The sequence below is a fragment of the Somniosus microcephalus genome, chromosome 4 (genome assembly GCF_052327205.1).
Source record: "Somniosus microcephalus isolate GS21.2 chromosome 4, FLI_Smic_1.0, whole genome shotgun sequence".
Taxonomy (NCBI): Eukaryota; Metazoa; Chordata; class Chondrichthyes; order Squaliformes; family Somniosidae; genus Somniosus; species Somniosus microcephalus.
Window position 1 is genome coordinate 243,283,081 of NC_140990.1, and position 21,557 is coordinate 243,304,637.

Consider the following 21,557-nt stretch of genomic DNA (forward strand, 5'->3'; position numbering starts at 1 on the left):
CGAGATTTTTTAAAACTGCCCTAAAGCTGAATCTAACCTACAATGAAGACAAATGTGTCTTCAACACAACCCGTCTGTATCCTCGGCTGTGTGGTGGAAGATGGGGTAATTGGACCGGACCCTGACCGATTACGCCCCCTAAAGGAACTGCCCCTGCCACACAATCCCAAAGCTTTAAAAAGGCGCCTGGGATTTTTTTCGTATTATGCCCAATGGGTGCCCAATTACTCTGATAAGGCCCGACCCCTCATTAAATCGACATCCTTCCCACTATCAGCTGAAGCTCGGGAGGTTTTCACCAGTATCAAACAGGACATTGAAAGGGCTGCACTGTGTGCAGTGGACGAAAGCATTCCCTTTCAAGTCAAAAGCGATGCATCAGACTTTGCCTTAGCTGCGACCCTCAATCAGGCTGGGAGACCTGTGGCCTTCTTCTCCCGAACCCTTCAGGGACCTGAAATCAGGCACTCTTCTGTCGAGAAGGAGGCACAGGCTATAGTGGAGGCAGTGCGGCACTGGAGACACTACCTAGCCGGCAAACGTTTCACCCTGCTCACCGACCAGCGGTCGGTGGCTTTCATGTTTAATAACAAAGGGGGAAAATCAAGAATGACAAAATACTCAGGTGGAGGATCGAACTATCCACGTTCGACTATGATATTATGTACAGGCCGGGAGCCCTTAATGAACCCCCAGACGCCCTATCGCGGGAAACGTGTGCCAGCATTCATACGGACAAATTACAGGGTCTCCACAACGACCTCTGTCACCCAGGGGTCACCCGACTATACCATTTTATAAAGTCCCGCAATCTGCCCCACTCCATCGAGGAGGTCAGGGCAATGACCAGAGCCTGCCGCATCTGTGCGGAATATAAGCCTCGTTTCTACAGGCCTGACCGTGCACACCTTATCAAAGCCACACGGCCATTCGAGCGCCTAAGTCTGGACTTCAAGGGACCCCTTCCCTCTGCCGACCGTAACGTATACTTCCTCAATATCATCGATGAATATTCCCGCTTCCCCTTCGCCATTCCCTGCCCAGACATGACCAGTGCCACGGTCATCAAGTGTCTCTGTAATCTATTCTGCATGTTTGGCATGCCGAACTACATACACAGCGATAGGGGTTCGTCATTTATGAGTGACGAACTGCGCCAGTTCTTGCTCTCAAAGGGGATAGCCACTAGCAGAACCACTAGCTACAACCCCCGGGGTAATGGGCAAGTGGAAAGGGAGAATGCTACTGTTTGGAAGGCTGTCACGTTAGCCTTAAAGTCAAAAGGCCTTCCGACCTCCCGCTGGCAGGAAGTCCTCCCAGACATGCTCCACTCCATAAGGTCTCTGTTATGTACAGCCACTAACGCTACCCCTCACGAAAAGATGTTCGTTTTCCCCTGGAAATCCACCTCGGGCATATCTCTACCTGCGTGGCTGACGTCCCCGGGGACAGTACTATTGTGGAAGCACGTGAGAGGCCATAAAACGGACCCCCTTGTGGAAAAGGTACAGCTCCTCCATGCAAACCCTCAGTACGCCTATATCGAATACTCTGACGGGCGAGAGGACACTGTTTCCATAAAAGACCTCGCTCCCTCGGGGAGCGGAGAGAACGATGAGAGACTACCCGAGGAAGACCTACACAAAAAAGAGACAGGACACCCAGAGGTATCAATACCCAACTTTAACCTGGAGGACACTGCAGATAACCTGGAAGACACTGCGGAGGCCCGGACAGCGGAGGAACCAGAATCCACTCCCCTAGAGGCACCCCAACCGGCTTTGCGCCGATCACTGAGAACCGCAAAACCTCCTGACAGACTCACTTATATCAACTTTTAAGAAACATCACCCCGATGGACTAAATCTAAAGAAGGGGTGAATGTAATGAAATCTGTTTGTCTTGCCTGTATTCGTTTTGCACTCATGTATATTACCCTCCCCCACACGGTGTATAGTTTCACTTCCTCTTTCCTGACTAACCTGGAAGGTTCCAGGTCTTGGCTCTTGGCTCCGCCCCTGACTTCTCTTACTTAAAGATCCCAGGATCTGTATGACTCATTCCTGCGAGCCAGTCGGTGTGTTGAGATGTTAGCTCTGATCTTAGTGATTAAAAGCCAACTTGTTAAAGTCTATAACTTCTAGTTTTGTGGTTATTGAAGGCACATCACTGACTATCTGCAATTATTTTGTCTGACCATAATTGAGGTTACAGCTGACATGATCACCTCTCCTGTTGATAGGAACAGGAGTAGGCCATTCAGCCCCTCGAGCCTGTTCCGCCATTCGATGAGATCATGGTTGATCTGTGATCTAACTCCATAAGGCCCATATCCCTTAATACCTTTGGTTAACAAAAAGCTATCAATCTCCGATTTAAAATTAACAACTGATCTAGCATCAATTGCCATTTGTGGAAGAGAGTTTCAAACTTCTACCACCCTGTGTTTGTAGAAATGTTTCCTAATTTCACTCCTGAAAGGTCTGGCTCTAATTTTTAGACTATGTGCCCTAGAATCCCCAACCAGCAGAAATAGTTTCTCTCTATCTATCCTATCTGTTCCCCTTAATATCTTGAAAACTTTGATCAGATCAGCCCTTAACCTTCCAAGTTCTAGGAATACAACCCTAATTTGGGCAATTTCTCCTCGTAACTTAACCCTTGAAGTCCGGGTATAATTATGGCAAACCTACGCTGCACTCCAAGGCCAATATATCCTTTCTACGGTGTGGTGCCCAGAACTGCTTACTGTACTCCAGGACTGATCTAACCAGGTTTTGTATAGCTGCAGCATAACTTCTGCCCCCTTGTACTCTAGGTATAAAGGCCAGCATTCCATTAGCCTTTTTGATTATTTTCTGTACCTGTTCATGACATTGTAATGATCTATGTACCTGAACCCCCAAGTCTCTCTGGACATCCACTGTTTTTAGCTTTTTACCATTTTGAAAGTACTGTACCCTGTTCTATCCTTTATGTCCAAAGTGGATGACCGCACATTTGCTTACATTGAAATCCATTTGCCACAGTTTTGCCCATTCACTTAATCTATCAATATCCACTTGTAATTTTATGCTTTCATCTACACTGCCAACAATACCACCTATCTTTGTATCATTGGCAAATTTGGATATATGACTTTCTATGCCATCATATAAATAGTTAATAAATATTGTGAATAGTTGAGGCCCCATCACTGATCCCTGCGGGACACCACTAGTCACATCCTGCCAATTTGATACCTATCCAATTCCAATTCCAATTCAAATGCTTTATTGGCATGAATATCCATTATCCCTACTCTGTCTCCTGCCGTTCAGCCAATTTTCTAACCAGGTCAATAATTTGCCCTCAATTCTATGTGCTTTTACCTTAGACAACAGTCTCTTATGTAGGACTTTATCAAATGCCTTCTGGAAGTCCATATAAATAACATTCATAGACATTTCCCCTGTCCACTACTTTAATCACCTCTTCAAAAAATTCAATCAGGTTTGTCAGGCATGACCTACCTTTCACAAATCCATTCTGGCTCCCTGATCAACTGAAAATTTTCAAAGTGTTAAGTCACCCTATCCTTAATTATGGACCATCAATTTCCCCACAACAGATGTTAGGCTAGCTGGTTTATAATTCCCTGGTTTCCCCCTCTCCCCCCATTCTTAAAAAGCAGAGTGACATGCACAATTTTCCAATCTAAAAGGGATGGTTCCTGAATCTAGAGAACTTTGTAAGATTATAGTTGGGGCATCCGCAATGTGCTCACATACTTCCTTTAAAACCCTGGGATGGAAATCATCTGGTCTTGGGGATTTGTCACTCTTTAGTGTCATTATTTTCTTTATTAGTTATTTTACCTACATTAATTTTATTGAGTCCCTGTCCTCAATTCAATATTAGTTTCTTTGGGATTTCCGGCATGCTACCCTCTTCTACTGTAAATACTGATGCAAAGTAATTATTCAGCAAGTCTGCCATTTCCCCGTGGTCATTGACAATATCACCACTTGCAGTTTTTAAGGGGACAACATTGCTCTGACCACCCTCTTTTTCCTAATGTAACTATAAAAATTCTTTGTATTGATTTTGATATCCCTTGCAAGTTTCTTTTCATACTCCCTTTTTGTAGCTCTATCTGTTTTGTGACCCTTTGCTGTTCTTTGTATCTTTCCCATTCGCCAGGATCGGTGCTATTTTTTGTATTTTTATATGCCCGTCCCTTTAGTTTTATGCTGTCTTTTACCCTAGGGTTCTAAATTGGGGGAAGGCCGATTTTAATATGATAAGGCAGGATCTGGCCAAAGTGGACTGGGAGCAGCTGCTTATAGGAAAATCCACATCAAAACAGTGGGAGACTTTCAGAAGGGAAATAGAGAGAGTACAACGCCAACATGTTCCTGTAAAGGTCAAGGGTGGGACCAACAAGCAAAGGGAACCTTGGATGACAAGGGATATACAAAAATGCATTAGAAATAAAAGGGGGGTTTTGGCAGTTACAAAAGACTAAAGACAGGAGAAGCCCTAGAGGAGTATAAAAAGTGCAGGGGCATACTTAAAAAAGAAATTAGGAGGGCGAGGAGGGGCCATGAAATAACACTGGCGAGCAAAATAAAGGAAAATCCTAAGATGTTTTATAAGTATATTAAGGGCAAGAGGATAACCAGGGAAAGGGTAGGGCCCATTAGGGACCAAAGTGGCAATCTGTGTGTAGAGCCAGAGGATGTAGGCGGGGTTTTAAATGAATTTTTTGCATCTGTGTTCACTATGGAGAAAGACGATGCAGACATAGAAATCGGGCAAGGGGACTGTGACATACTTGAACATATTAGCATCGAGAGGGAGGAGGTGCTAGCGGTTTTAGCGGGCCAAAAAGTGGATAAATCCCCAGGCCCGGACGAGATGTATCCCAGGCTGCTGTGGGAGGCAAGGGAGGAGATTGCAGGGGCTCTGACACTAATTTTCAGAACCTCTCTGGCCACAGGGGATGTACCAGAGGACTGGAGAACAGCTAACGTAGTACCATTATTCAAGAAGGGTAGCAGGGATAAACCAGGGAATTACAGGCCAGTGAGTCTAACATCTGTGGTGGGGAAATTATTGGAAAAAATTCTGAGGGACAAAATTAATCTCCACTTGGAGAGGCAAGGATTAATCGGGGATAGTCAGCATGGCTTTGTCAAGGGTAAATCATGTCTAACAAATCTGATCGAATTTTTCGAGGGGGTGACTAGTGGGGTGGATGAGGGAAATGCTGTGGATGTGGTGTACATGGACTTCAGTAAAGCTTTTGACAAAGTCCCGCATAGGAGACTGGTCAAGAAGGTAAGAGCCCATGGGATCCAGGGTGCCTTGGCGCGTTGGATCCTAAACTGGCTGAGTGGCAGGAGGCAGAGGGTGATGGTCGAAGGTTGCTTTTGTGACTGGAAGCCTGTGTCCAGTGGGGTACCTCCGGGATCGGTGCTGGGTCCCTTATTGTTTGTGATCTACATAAATGATTTGGATGAAAATGTAAAAGGTATGATCAGTAAGTTCGCAGATGACACGAAAATTGGTGGGGTGGTAAATTGCGAGGAGGAAAGCCTCCGGCTACAGGACGATATAAACGGGTTGGTCAGATGGGCGGAAAAGTGGCAAATGGAATTTAACCCTGAAAAGTGCGAGGTGATGCATTTTGGACGGACAAATAACGCAAGGGAGTACACAATGAGTGGTAGGACCCTAGGAAGTACAGAGGGTCAGAGGGACCTTGGTGTACATGTACATAGATCCCTGAAGGCAGCGGAGCAGGTAGATAAGGTGGTTAAAAAGGCATATGGGATACTTGCCTTCATTAGCCGAGGCATAGAATATAAGAGCAGGGAGGTTATGATGGAGCTGTACAAAACGCTGGTGAGGCCACAGCTGGAGTACTGTGTGCAGTTCTGGTCGCCTCACTATAGGAAGGATGTGATTGCTTTGGAGAGGGTGCAGAGAAGATTCACCAGGATGTTACCTGGGATGGAGCGCCTCAGCTATGAAGAGAGGCTGGACAGGCTGGAGTGTTTTCCTTGGAGCAGAGAAGGCTGAGGGGGGACCTGATTGAGGTGTACAAAATAATGAGGGGCATAGATAGGGTAAAGAGGAACTTTTCCCCTTAGTGGGGGGGTCAATAACAAGGGGGCATAGATTCAGGGTAAGGGGCAGGAGATTTAGAGGGGATTTGAGGAGGAACTTTTTCACCCAGAGGGTGGTTGGAATGTGGAACTCAATGCCTGAAAGGGTGGTGGAGGCAGGAACCCTCACAACATTCAAGAAGCATTTGGATGAGCACTTGAAATGCCATTGCATACAAGGCTATGGACCAAATGCTGGAAAATGGGATTCGACTGGACAGGGGTGGATGGGCGGCGCAGACACGATGGGCCGAAGGGCCTCTTTCTGTGCTGTAAAACTCTATGACTCTATGACCTCTAGTTGTCCATGGCTGTTTTTTTTGGCAAGTAGAGCTCTTGCCCCTCAGGGGTATATATTGGTTCTGTATCAGGTTAAATTCCTTTTAAACATCTCCCACTGATCTTCTGTCATGTTACCTATTAACAGATTTGCCCAGTTTACTTTGGACAGTCACTGAAGGTAAGCATGCAGGTGCAGCAGGCGGTGAAGAAGGCAAATGGTATGTTGGCCTTCATAGCAAAAGGGTTTGAGTACAGGAGCAAGGATGTCCTGCTGCAGTTGTACAGGGCCTTGGTGAGACCACACCTTGCGTATTGTGTGCAGTTTTGGTCACCTTATCTGAGGAAGGATGTTCTTGCCATGGAAGGAGTTCAGCGAAGATTCACAAGGCTGATCCCTGGGATGGCAGGAATGACGTATGAGGAGAGATTGGGTCGATTGGGCTTATACTCGCTGGAGTTTAGAAGAATGAGAGGGGATCTCATCGAAACTTATAAAATTCTGACAGGTCTGGACAAACTAGATGCAGGTAGAATGTTCCCGATGGTCGGAGAGTCCAGAACCAGGGGTCATAGTCTAAGGATAAGGGGTAAGCCATTTAGGACAGAGATGAGGAAGAATTTCTTCACCCAGAGAGTGGTGAACCTGTGGAATTCTCTACCACAGAAGGCAGTTGAGGCCAAGTCTTTAAATATATTCAAGAAGGAGTTAGATATATTTCTTAGAGCTAAAGGTATCAAGGGATATGGGGAGAAGGCAGGTACGGGGTACTGAGTTTGGATGATCAGCCATGATCTCATCGAATGGCAGAGCAGGCTCGAGGGGCCGAATGGCCTACTCCTGCTCCTATCTTCTATGTTTCTATGTTTCTGCCTCATCCCGTTGAAGTCAGCCTTACCTAAATCTGATCCCTTGCTAACTGGACAAAGTTTGCATCTTTCTGTTCAGTAAGATTTCAAGTATTACTATCCATAGATTGTTAAGCCTAATACTTTTCTTTTTTCCAATCAAGTTGCTCTTTGATTCCCAAGATATAGTACTTTTGAAACATTACATGCAAGATAGAATACTGTTCCCATTGGAAATGTTACATTTGAAGCTTCCAAGAAAAAAATTCCCTCTTAACTGTTATAGCACTCAGCTGGACATTTAAAACAAACCGTAATGGCAAGTTTCTACAGATGCTTATGTGAACAGAAACATTACATTTTACATAGGAAAGCACATCACCAAAAAAGACGTCGGGTCCAACTGGCTAGTCCCAAAAATTAATACCCCTCAAATCGCCCACTCCTTAAACACCTATTAAATTCTCCCATTTTTCCAAATATTCACCATCCTCAATGTAAGCTAGGAAAATCTGAACTGTCTGTGCAGCTTTCTTTTTCTAAGCTTGAGCCCACTATCTTTGATCCCTGCTACAAACTCCAATAACTTGCCACTGACTCCAGCCTCTTGCCCACTACTGGCTGAACCAGTCCGTCCATAATTTCAACACTGTTTGACCGAGCTGCACTTTAACTACCACAACCTATCCATCACCAAGACCACTTACTTTCACCTCTGCAACATTGCCCGCCTCTATATCTACCTCAGCTCTCCAGCACTGAAATTCTTATCCATGACTTAGTCGCCAACAGAGTTAACCAGTCCAACACACTCCTTGTTGGCCTCCCTTTCTCGACCCTCCATAAACTCGAAATTGTCAAAAACTCTTCTGTACATATCCTGTCCCACACACAATGCTCCGCTCGCACATCACCCCTGTTCTCACTGCCCTGCACTGGCTCCACACTGCCCACACATTATGTACATTAATGACTTGGACTTGGGGGTACAGGACACAATTTCTAAATTTGCAGATGACACGAAACCTGGAAGTGTAGTAAACAGTGAGGAAGATAGACTTCAAGAGGACATACAGGCTGGTGGACTGGGCGGACACATGGCAGATGAAATTCAATGCAGAGAAGTGTGAGGTGATATTCTTTCTACCAAAATGTGAGGGGAGACCATACACACTGAATGGTACAATTTTAAAGGGGGTGCAAGAACAGAGAGACCTGGGGGTGCTTGTGCACAAATCTTTGAAGGTGGCAGGACAGGTTAATAAAGCAATTAATAAAGCATATCGGATCCTGGGCTTTATAAATAGAGACATGGGGGAGAAATTCCAGTCATTTGTGTGCCCTGTTTGCGCCCCGAGGGGGCGCGAACAGAGTGCAAACAACTTTGCGACCGGGCGCAGCGCCGCTAACAACTCCCGCCATATTCGACGAGAGTATAGCAGCGGCGCTACGGCATTGCGCCCCGATCTACTGCACCCAGAGATCCTGATGTCATCTCCGGGCGCATCGCCCTGGACCCTAAATTGGCTATTGCCCACTACCAGTGCGAAAATTAAAGGGGAGGTGACCGGCTGCTGTGAAAAAAATGTGCCGTTTCGTTGCCGCTCCGGTTGCGGTTTGTTGGCGGGTTCAGTGTTGCGATCGCTCAGCCCGGCACTCTGCTCGAGTGCCGGGCTGATTGCACGGCACCCCCGCTGGTCCAGGTAGGTGGCTTCTTCTTTGGCAGAGTATGCTGCATGTGCCCTTCCCTCTAACTGAGGGAAGAGCCCCTCGTACGCAGCCCAGTGCGTAATGCTGCTGAGCCGTGAGGCTGCTCCCACCCCAGGAAGGAAATTAAGTGCTTGATTTAGTGATCCACTTCCTTCCGGGGGCGGTAACCCGGATTTAGTGAGTGGGGCGAAACTTCCGCGCCTGGCACAAAATGTCCTGCCTCCCGGTTGTTACCGTCCCCAAATGAGGCGATACGCAATTTCTCCCCCATAGAGTACAAAAGCCAGGAAGTTATGCTAAACGTATATAAAACACTAATTCGGCCCCAGCTGGAATAGTGTGTCCAATTCTGGGCACCACACTTTAGGAAGAACGTGAAGGCTTTGGAGAGGGTACAGAAGAGATTTACTTGAACGGTCCCAGGGATGAGGGATTATAGTTACGCGGATAGACTAGAGAAGCTGGGGTTGTTCTCCTTGGAGCAGAGAAGGCTAAGAGGAGATTTGATGGAAGTGTTTAAAATCATGAAGGATTTAGATAGAGTAACTGTTTCTAATGGCTGAAGGGTCGATAACAAGAGGGTCATAAGGAAAAACTTTTTTATGCAACGAGTGGTTAGGATTTGGAATGCACTGCCCGAAAAGGGTAGTGGATACAGAGTCAATAGTAGCTTTCAAAAGGGAATTGGATAAATACTTGGAGAAAACATTGCAGGAATATGGGGAAAGAGCAGGGGAGTGGGACTAACTGGATTGCTCTTCGAAAGAGCTGGCGCAGACTCGATGGGCCAAATGGCCTCCTCCTGTGCTGTACTATTCTATGATTCCATTTAAAATCCATCATTGACCTTTGCCTACCTTGTTTCTGCAATCTACCTCAGCCCTATAGCCATCCCGAATGCTTCATTCCTCCAACTACGGCATTGCTTCATGCCCTTTGCTCCACCATTGGTGGCAGCCCTTTCAGCCACTTCAGTCCTACTCTCTGGAAATCTCTCCAACCTCCCTCTCCCCACCTTTAAAAACGTCAAGATGTGTCCCCTGGATCAGAGTGCATCAACATAGTCATGATTTAATTGATCTATTCCCTTGAGCATCTTTAATACTTGAATAATATTTCCCCTTCTCTTCTCCAGAGTAAACAATCCCAGCCTCAACTTCTCATAGCTCAGATGCCTTAAGATAAGCATCAGCAGGTCTAGGTTATGGATATCCTTACTGTAGTATAGCAACCAGAATTGTACACATTGCACCAATATACCAGTGCCTCATGCAGACCTATAATTTCCTGGGATTAGTGCTCTATACCGCAGGCTATTCATCCCAAGGTATAGTTAGCTTTTCTTACTACACTGCTGGTTTCAGTGAGCCATCTACCAATATCCCCAGATTCTGCTCCAGAGTGCTTTCCTGTAGTCTACAGCTATTCAGTTTAAACTCCATTTATTTCCCTTCCTCAATAAACTGCAGTTGCTCACATTAAATGTAATTTACCATTCATTAGCCGACCTTCCCAGTCAACTCAAATCCCTTTGTATTTAGTTTGTCTGCTCCCATTACGCAAACACTATCTCCCACAATTTGGTATAATCTGCTTAATTATACAGATTTCTTTCAGTCATCAGCTTCAAGTCATTTATATACACTACAAATAGCGATACCCCAGCACTGATCAATGTGATAGCCCACTAGTAACCCATTGCCATGTCAATGCAGCTCCATCCACAAACTAATTTAGCTGATATTCTCTGATTTAGCAGATTTTCAATTCATCCCAGAAGCCAGTCTCTTATTTCGTACCTTCTTACCTTGTGGATTAATTGCTTGTGTGGCACAGTATCAAAAGCCACGTTAAAACCTAAATATATTACATCCACAAAAGCCTTGCTTAAACCTAAATATATTACACCCACTATCAACAAGGTCTGTCATTTCTTTGAAGATCTCCAACAAACTTGTTAGGCAAGATCTTCCTCCCATAAATCCATGCTGGCTCCTTCATATTATACCCATTTAGGTTTCATTAACCCCTCTTTCAGGGTGCATTTTAGTACTTTATGTACAATGGATGTTAGGCTCACTGGTCTATAGGCTAGAATTATAGAACAGTACAGCACAGAAGGCTGCCATTAAGTCCATCGAGTCTGCATCGCCTCTTTCGAAGAGCAATCCAGTTAGTCCCACTCATCTGCTCTATCCCCATATCCCTGCAATTTATTCTCCAAGTATTTATCCAATTCCTTTTTGAAGGCTACCATTGAATCTGTATCCACCACCTTATCATACAGTGCATTCCAAATCCTAACCAGTCGTTGCTTAAAAGTTCTCTCTCATGTCGCCTCTGGTTCTTTTGCCAATCACCTTCAATCTGTATCCTCTGGTTATCGACCCTTCAGCCACTGGAAACAGCTTCTCTTTATTTACTCTACCAAAACTTTTCATGATTTTCAGCACCTCTATCAAATCTCCTCTTAGCTTTCTCTGCTCGAAGAACAACCCTAGATTCTCCAGTCTATCCACATAACTGTAATCCTTATCCCTGGAACCATTCTAGTAAATCTCCTCTGTACTCTCTCCAAAGCCTTCATGTCCTTCCTAAAGTTATTGGATCGTCCCTATTTTTGTGCTCGCCATCTTGAGGGCCAAAAAGAAACAATTGTCAAAATATTACATTTCAAAAAGACGGTTTGCAGTGTGAAAATGTATGGTGTAATGTAGTTAACTTGGCACAGATCAAGGATCAAACTTGCAAAGTTAGCTGGCTTCAGCTAGCAGGGTGCTGCAATTGACTACAGCTGAGTAGAGGGTGAATAAATTAATCAAAGTGCCGCCCCATGATAAAATAGACTCCTGGCATCACTGTCTATGCTCACATTGGGAGAATAGCCAAGTGAGTGAAGCATCAGAAACCTATGGAATGGTATGTATTATAGTACAAGTCTGGGGAGGGAAGAGAAGATAAAATGGCACAACATGAAAAATAGTGTACTCACCTCCATGATGGTGAGAAAGACTTCCTCCATTGTCAAGTATTTCTTCTCTGGCTGAAGCCTAATTTAATACAAAGAATACTACTGTTAGTTAAATATATTCATCAACACATACCCCACAAGGCATGTTTGATTGCGTAGAATCAAGCCTATTATACTACTATCCTGCAAGTTTTTTCTGCACATTTTAATATTAGTTATGGCCAATAATGTGAAATCCACTGTTTTCTATTAACATTTGGGTATCCTTGGAAGTTTCAAAAATATTTTAATTCCCAAAAATAGAAAATATTGAAAAATAATGACTGCTCTTGGGTTGAGCAGTTTTTTTCCCTCCTGGGATGGGGATGGGCAAGGAAAATGCCTAGAAATTAATTTGATCCAAGATTATATAATGCTTAGAGGGATTTATGGAACTGGCCATGTAAAATTGAGTTGATCATGTAACTGCTCAATTTCAAGCCATAGCATGTTACACATCACAACAAATATAATTTTAATCTATTGTACGTACAATTGTAAGTGTGATGGAACACTATTATTGCCAGCTTTAAGATTGTATACAATATCAAATTATCAAATGCATTATGAGTTTGAATGTTAGCCACAGGTAAGTGTAGAGAGGGTGAAGTGGAAGGGAACACAATGATATACAACTTGCCATTCTTTGTCTGAAACAGAACTTATCAACTCAATTGAAAGCCAATTTTTTGGGGAAGAACAGCCACATTCTACCAAAATACTCCATTAATTTCAATGGGTTAAATTTTACAAAACTGAAGCAAATGGCATAAATAGAACAAAGGAAGAGTTTAAAAGTTTTTAAAATTGCCAAGACTTTTTTGGTCAGGTAAAATTTTGGACAAACTTTTGATAATGTAACTATGTAAACTTACTCCGAGCTTAAATATTACATTGCCGGTTTCTTTCCATTCCCTACCAATCATTTACTGTGACCTGCAATGGATAGGTGTATCAAAGTACTGGGCTGTAGTGGTGACAGGGGTGTGTGTATTGTTTCTCATATGGAGCGTTTCTGATCTCAAATATGGTGTCGGGGAGGTAGAATACCCAGGCTAGGAGTTCCCCATAGGGAGGAGGAATAACTGTGTTAATACTCTTCAGATAAAAAGGAAAAAGTGTAAATGCTTGAAATCAAATAAAAACATAAAATTCTTGAAATGCACAGCAGGTCCATCACCATGTGTAAAGAGAGAAGGCAGGTCACCTTTTCATAGGTTCTAATTTACAACTGAAACTAATCTTCATGGATGCTGATGGACCTGCTGTGTAATTCCAGCATTTTCCATTTTTAATGCTGTTCAGCCCGATTTAAAGCCTATCAGTTCACCAAGATACTTTACCAGAAAAATAGAGTATTTCTCAAACGGTGTCTAAATTTGTCATGAACTGCCTCTCTCCTGACAGAGGAAACATCAGAGCCACGCTCACTATGACCTTACTATAACTTGAGCAGCAGTGGCATTCATGGAGACCGAGTGAGGTCCCTTGGCCATTTTCCTGGTGCCAGAACATGTTCCAGTCATGTACCTCAACATTGCAGAAGTTTATAAATTAATTTTCTTTTGGGGGGAGTTTGTTTCCTTCCCCAGAGTTCATCTGGAATAGGAAAGCAGAACATTCTAATAGCTCAATAATAGCATATGCCAAGATGGTTATCTGGACTCAAGTTTGTTTCAACAATTAGATTGTAGGTCAACAACAAAACTTCAACTTTGCGTAAGTCATGGAGAACTTCATGGCCTGTAGAACATCACACCTGTTTATAAACATGCATGCAGGTTATCAGATTTGTTTCAGAGGGGAGTTCAGAAAAAAGACATTGATCAGCTGCACAAAATAGAAACCGGTCACCATATTACCGCTCTCATTCCGCAAATTAATAAAACTTTACAAATAACTCAAACCATGTTCAAACAAAAAGTTGATTTTTTACATTACACTCAACAGTCCAGAAATGAGAAAGGGGCAGGGGGTGCAAGAGTACTTGGACAACATTACCTCAATATGCTCAAACACAGTAATTGGGTCACTTATACCCCTGTAATTAAAAGCAAAGTAGAAATAGACACAAGCTCCGGTATCATAAGTTTGGGTAACTCTGGAAAAGAAACAAAGTAGTTATGTTGGACAATCACACAAATAATGTGCTCAATACTGTTCTTACATTTAATATATTTTAATAGAAATGCATTGATTGAAATCTGTGTCCAGCCAATACTTGTAGAAGGTCCTATTACAACAACATGCAGATCACCTTTAACAGAGCAAAAGTTGTTTAGGAAAATGAGTTCCAGATTGTAAGGCCATGGTGGACGATGGCTCTGTGACCAATGGTGGAATGGAGAGGTAGGGTGTTAAAATCTCTAAATACGTATCCTCCACACACTATAGCCAAATCAAGCTGGAAAAGTTGCAAGTTGAGCAATTATGTGACTTCTCCTCCTACACCTTATAAATTACTTCAGTTTTTGGATCAGAGGTGGCTAGACACCACAGAAATGGATTCAGATTGCATCTTTCCTTTTTTTTCCCCCTACAAACTCAGTTGAGTTCTTAAACTCTGTCATGATCCTTTTGGGAGTTGCCTCCTGGGGGTGTGGAGCAGAAGAGGGGGGGGGAAGCAGAGGGTGTCTTGTCCCTGGGCCACAGCAGGTAGTCAAGGGAGAAAATAGGAAGGAAATAAAAGGAAAAATCAAATGAAAACAAAGTGCTCGAAATAAACAGGTTAGTCACCATCTGTAAAGAGAAAAGACAATTTATGACCCGAAAAGTCATTATCTGTCTTATTTTTACAGATGCTAACTGATCTGTGTATTTCCAACATTTTCCTTTTTTTAAAAGAGGGATTTCAGTTATCCTCAAAAAAGAGACACTAGAGGGAGCTAAAATAACAGAAAATGCTGGAAAAACTCAGCAGGCCAGGCAACATCCGTGGAGAGAAATTAGAGTCAACGTTTCGGGTGAACCCTTTTTCAAAACGGGAAAGGAAATAGATCGAAGGCAGGGCTGCGATAGAACAAAAGAAGTAGAGACATTAAGAGGTATTCAAAACCAGACGAGATGGTAATAGGACAGTGGAGACAAAAGACGGCTCAGATTAGGTGTGAAGTGTACTGGCAGAATGGGAGACAGCTGCCATGTGGGAGAGGGGGAAAAAAAAGGGGGGGGGCAAGAAAACCCAAAACAAAGGGGTGGGAAAAAAAATAAGTAAAAATGTAATAGGGGCCGAGGTTATGGTCTGAAATTGTTGAACTCGATATTGAGTCCGGAAGGCTGCAGAGTGCCTAATCGGAAGATGAGGTGCTGTTCCTCGAGCTTACGCTGAGCTTCCGTGGAACAATGCAAGAGGCCGAGGACGGTGAGGTCCGAGTGGGAATGGAGCGGTGAATTAAAATGACAGGCGACCGGAAGCTCAGGGTCACCCTTACGGACTGAACGGAGGCGTTCTGCAAAGCAGTCACCCATTTTAATTCACCGCTCCATTCCCACTCGGACCTCACCGTCCTTGGCCTCTTGCATTTACATGGGCAGGGGATAAGTGTCAAACAATTGTAAGTAGCAGACCTGGATACCCTAGAGGTTGCAAATCACAAGAACTGAACATTGAGAGTCAGATTTTAAAAAATTACTTACCTGCATGTAGCAAGAGGGGGAAACTGAACACCTCTTTCTTTACATTCTCTTACTAGTTTCTCCTTCACATTCCTGCAGAGGTCAAGCACCCTAAAAATACATATTTAGAGTAAACTGTTGGGCCTATTTACAGGTTGAAATAGTTTGTTTGCTTAACGCATGCTGGTAAAAGGCCATTTAGAAACTGCCTTTCTGAACTAATTATTTTGCAATACCAAGAGTAAAAATACCAGCAATGAGTGCTTTTTAAACAACAGACTTGAAAATATTGTACCATGTACATTTCTTTTGTATTCAAGCAATTCAGCAGCATATACCACATCTGTTAACTTATATTAACCACTGTTGAACCGTCCACATAATTGGTTGAGTAATGCTGAACAACTAAGATATACTAGTTGATTCCCTGTGACACTGTACACGGAGTCAAGATTAAGTGTAGTTTTTAGGTGTAGCAGGGTGAAAGAGGAGGGGGATAATTGGACTAGGGCATGCAGGCATAATTCAGTTCCAACTTTAAAGTTATATTTTGCCTTATTTTTATATAATACTTTGATTTTATATTTATAGTTAATAGCAAAACGCACTGCAATTTTGGAAGCAGAGTTAGTTGGAGCACAGGAGTTTGTACAGCTCCAGCCAAGAAGCTAGGAGATACAAACTGAGTCACTATAGCACCACTACTGGCAAGAGGCTGTATTACAGTCCAAGGAGTTCACTTCAGTAGTTTCCATTATAAATGTGAACACTGGAATTTATAATGGAAAAGTCTGACGAAGTTTTACCAAAAATTGACAACGGAAGGTAAGGTTTTGTAGGCAGGAAATGCACGCAGATGTAAAATCTTAAATATATTATAGATGATAATGCTTTTAAACCACATACATTTTCATTTCTTTCCCCAATGCAATTTTCCAATTTTATTATAAAGAAGTAATTGTAAAAATGTGAATGCAATTGCTAGATAAAAACTGAAGAACTTTGAGATACTGATAGAAGTAGACAATTCAGTTTTAAGGACAGGATTTCTATTATTAAAATTAAGACATTCTCCAGGTCATGAGAAAGTCTGCCAAATTACAATTGGCATGTGTCTTTGAGAGACCATGTGCCTCAAGACCTACATACAGTACCATAATCAATATGTTTTGACTAGAAGAGGTCAAGTGACAAAAGTTAGTGCTGTGGGGAAAAAAATTCCTGTAAATTAAAAAAAAAATTAATTACATTTAAAGAATGGATGTGTTTTCTCAGAAATCCTTCAGTAAAGAAAGACGAACTTGCATTTATATAGCACCGTACCATATTCTCAGGATGTCCCAAAGTGCAGTCACTTATGTAGGCAAGCGCAACAACTAATTTGCACTGCAAGGGTCCACAAATGGCAGATTTGTGGGTTGTTAAAAAAATATATAAACATTGTTGGTTCAGGGAAGAATGTTGGCCAGGAGAGAGAACACTCCCTGCTCTCCTTAGTGTCACAGGATCTTATGTCCACCTGAGCCAGCGATAATGTCTCATCTGAAAGACTTTACCTTCAATAATGCAACAATGCCTTAGTACTGCACTGAAGTGTCAGCCCACATTGTGCGTTCAAGTCCGTAGTAAGGTTTAAACCCAAACCCTTCTGTCTCCAAGGCAAGAATGCTAGCAACTGAGCCAGACTGAAACTAGCAATATTTCTATAAATATAGGTCTAAAGAAAAACAAAAGCTACAGCAAATGCAAAAAGTGTCTTCTGGTGGCACCAGCTAAAATTAGAATGTCGAGGGGGGAAGGGGTGAGAAATTTGGTACATGAAAGTTAACATTTTTCAAATGCATATTTTTGGTAAAACAAAAAGTGCACCAGCACACTAAAAATAGATAGTAATTGGATAATTTGCATTTAGCAACTATATATTTGTCTAAATTTACCAACCCTTGACAATTGAATTTGATAGATGGGTTTCTGAATACGGTCTTACAATTGGTGCTTGGGGAGCTAAGCCGTTTATTGCTTTAAAAAAAACTGTTGGCACTGGCAACTCCAAAAAGCTCACCTTCTGCCAGTTACAGCATACTCCTCTCTGGGATGTGGGGCGGGTGAGAAGTCATGAACAGCTAATTTTGAAAAATTAGCTACCTTTAAAATTGTGATTGCGTAAGAATAACCAATGGGTTGAAGCCTAATTGCATCACTTCAAGAACTGATGTTTTACTTAACCCTTATGCTGACTGATGACCCAAATTTCTCCTCCAACTCCGAGCTTGCCGCACCAAAAGTAGCTGAAGTATAGGGTGAATGTCATAGTAATGAAGATCCTGCATGGAATGGATCTTAGGATAGGGATAGGCACATTGAGCACCTATAATCTTCTTAATTACTCCCATTGAAATTCTACATTAAGTTTGGGTTATGTGCGATTATCTATAGAGTACGCAATAACTGCAGATATTGTTCCTAATGTCCTATTCATAGAAGACTGTCCACTATCAGAATGTCATCATAATTCTAAATTAGAATTGGGCTTATTGCAGTGACCATCCTCATGGCCAATGCAGGAATGCTCATTTGGACCTCCTCTAACGGTATGCATTATGAAAATATGGCTGTGCAGCTGCAAGTTTTAAAAATGAACAATGTTTTTCTTTAGGCAGAACTGCACAAGCTAGAAATTACAATTATAATGAACATAAACTGTTTCATCAAGATATAAATGCTATAGAGCAGAATAAAAATGCCTTTAACTAAGAATTGTTTACAAGAATTCTTTACCGGTCCCATGGAACAGAGGTTTCAAATGATTCTCCTATGATGTAATAGTCCATGCCCAAGTCCTAAGGAACACACAGTATAATGTTAGAAATAGTGTTTCTTATACCATTAAACAGTAACATTTCTCTAAAATATCAAGAAGAAATGTTTCCCATTCAGAATATGAGCCATGCTGTTTAATTTGCTACTGTCAACTATAGCAATAGTGGTGTTTGTTTTTCTATGATTATCACTACTCCAAACAGTAATCAACAAATGCAGTTTTACCAGTTCTCGGTCTTTGCAGTAGGTGGGGCATCCTAATTCACTAATGTTATTTAGGGAAGGAATTCTGCTGTCTTTACTTGGTCTGGCCTATATGCGACTCCAGACACACAGCCATGTGACTGACTCTTAACTGCCCTCTGAATATGCCTAGCAAGCCACTCAGTTTAACAAACCGCTACGAAAGAATTTAAAAACGTGACGGACCACCCAGCATCGACCTCAGCACTGGCTTCGAACACGACAACGGTACACCCAGCCCAGTCGACCCTGCAAAGTCCTCCTCACTAACATCTGGGAACTTGTGCCAAAATTGGGAGAACTGTCCCACAGACTAGTCAAGCAACAGCCTGACAGTCATACTCGCAGAATCATACCTTTCAGCCAATGCCCCAGATTAAACAGTCACTCCCTCCACCACCGGCACACTGTGGCTGCAGTGTGCCCCATCTACAAGATGCACTGCAGCAATTTGCCAAGGCTTCTTCAGCAGCACCTCCTAAACCCACAACCCCTCCCACCTAGAAGGACAAGGCAGCAGATGCACGGGAGCACCATCACCTGCAAGTTCCCCTCCAAATTACACACCATCCTGACTTGGAAATATATCGCCATTCCTCCATCGTTGCTGGGTCAAAATCCTGGAACTCCCTCCCTAACAGCACTGTGGGAGTCACCACAGGGACTGCAGCAGTTCAAGGCGGCGGCTCACCACCACCTTCTCAAGGGTAATTAGGGATGGGCAATAAATGCTGGCCTTGCCAGCGACGCCCACATCCCAGGAACGAATATATAAAAAAAAACTACCAATCTGTTCACACTGAAACTACCACCCTCCCATCCCAGATTAACGATGAATAATTAGCTTCAAGTCACAACAGGAGCTTAAACTTCCTCATCGTGTTGAATATGGATGGTGCTTAAAGAGCTGTGAAAGGAATTTGAATAAAATCGAGAGAATAAGTAGTTTTAAACTTAACTGGCACTATAACAAAGTGCTGTCTAGCAGCATGCTAATGCAAAAATGTTAGTAATGGTTCTGTATTGAATATCTCCAACAGGTTTAGAACTTTCAACTGGTTAAATCTTCAATTTTCCCCCAAATTCATTTTCAAAACTTTTTACTGTGCAAGAGGAAAAAACAGCAAAATTACTATATTAAAACAAGAAAGGAAACTTAATAAATTTATAAGCAACATACCCGAATGTAAGCAATAACAAATGTTAGCATATAGCCCCGTTGTCCATTATCTTCTCCGGCTGCCAGGCCCCTGTAACCAAAAACATTCATCTTAATAGAGACAAGGCAACAGTTTACAGAAATCAACAATTTTATTCATTGATGTATTTGCAAATTACTTTTTAGCTGAATTGGGGCCAGTAATCAGCACTCTTTTTGCATTTCAACACATGCACAGGGTGCCGTTTTTCAACACGTGACATGTGTGAGCTGGCAATACAACCACTGCAAGACTTTTTTTTTTTAAATAGAAAACTCGGTGCTGGTTGATGCACAATTATTGGGGGATAGATCACACGGCATTACACAAAATACTGAACGGAATAAGGATTTCATTTATTTCTTTCTTTTACATTTAAAGACATACACACACACACTCATCCACCCTTCATTCTCATTTATTAACTTACAAATATTCTGTAGAAACTCTCATTTCCATCTACCCAGAATAAATTGAAGGACAGACTGAGTAGCAACCTTGCCCATTGTACAGCAAAAATTAAATCATGCAGGATCACGATGGTTAAAAAAGCCATTGCACAATTTCTTAAAGTGTTATAGATGGCTTTAATAGCTATGGATTTTATTCTCCATCTATAGCACATATATATACAATGATGATGACTTCCACCTTGCATTGTAATCTAATGATTATAAAATTTATTATAGAACCTTAATGTCTTACTAGTAGGGATATGTATCTGTACTGCATGTAATTGGAACCAGGAAAAACATCTTGGAAACTCACTATATGGTCTAGTTTTATTTTTTTTGGAAGTCTTACCCAACTTTAGCAGCAATATCATAGACATGCTTTTCCTGTTGAAGAACCTTTTCTCTGCTACCCTCAAAAAGTAGGGTAGCTACGCATAACTCGTTGGGGTCAAATCCCTTGAACTGTGGAAATAAAAAAGTATGAGAATTTTAGATAAATTTGAAGGTGTGAGGAGGTTGTATATAAAACTCGAGATATCTTAAACATATCAAGTTTGGCAAAATAGATGGTCCAACCAGCTTGAAAGAGTTTTGTATTGGTGGTTTCCCCAGTGTGGACCACATGCATCAAATAGAGTTAAGTGAGGAGTAAAGAATGGAAATAAATTGAAATCTAGAGGAAGAGCAATAAGACACAAAGCACACCATTGCAACATACTGAATCTTTAACAAGTGTTGGAAAGGTTTTAAATACCTAAGAAATCCAGGAAAGCAAAAGTTTTAGTAAAATATTATTCACAATATTTTTGTGTATTGCTTAGAAAGCTGCAAGCTTTAAGTTTGGAGTACGGTTGTCTTAATCAATCATAGAAAGGAGAAACTCATTCACCGAATAGTTGACAAAGGCCTAGATTTCTGTCTATTGACTATGAATGAGCAGCTTGTGTATCTACTGTAGAGAAACTTAAGTGTAGCTGGAAAGACTGTAAATAAAATTCTCAAAATAGGTTATAGGAATATTGGTTTCGCTCTAAATTCAACCTGCCAGCAAAGAACCTTCTTTTCGGATTCAAAATATAATTGAGCATGTTGGCAAATTTAACTCAATAGTTTAAAATTGAATACTCAGATTGCTGATTTCCACACCTACTGCCAGGTCAAATTATTAACATGTAGAATTGAGGCACCAAAATTGTAAAGTCCACGCCTCAATAATACACGGACT

The 21,557-nt window shown here is 42.2% G+C and overlaps 1 protein-coding gene across 2 annotated transcripts in view; it reads right to left on the bottom strand.

Annotated features, from left to right (window-relative positions):
• Positions 1-21,557, bottom strand: part of agps (alkylglycerone phosphate synthase) — a 179,479-nt gene that overhangs the window by 16,966 nt on the left and 140,956 nt on the right. For both annotated transcript variants that reach the window (XM_085986091.1, XM_085986090.1), the window contains 6 exons: positions 20,682-20,794; positions 19,859-19,928; positions 18,394-18,455; positions 15,637-15,726; positions 14,002-14,101; positions 11,983-12,040 (listed from right to left, as the gene is read on the bottom strand). In XM_085986091.1, the coding sequence (XP_085842217.1) occupies positions 11,983-12,040; positions 14,002-14,101; positions 15,637-15,726; positions 18,394-18,455; positions 19,859-19,928; positions 20,682-20,794 (493 nt within the window). The remainder of the gene's footprint in view (positions 1-11,982; positions 12,041-14,001; positions 14,102-15,636; positions 15,727-18,393; positions 18,456-19,858; positions 19,929-20,681; positions 20,795-21,557) is intronic.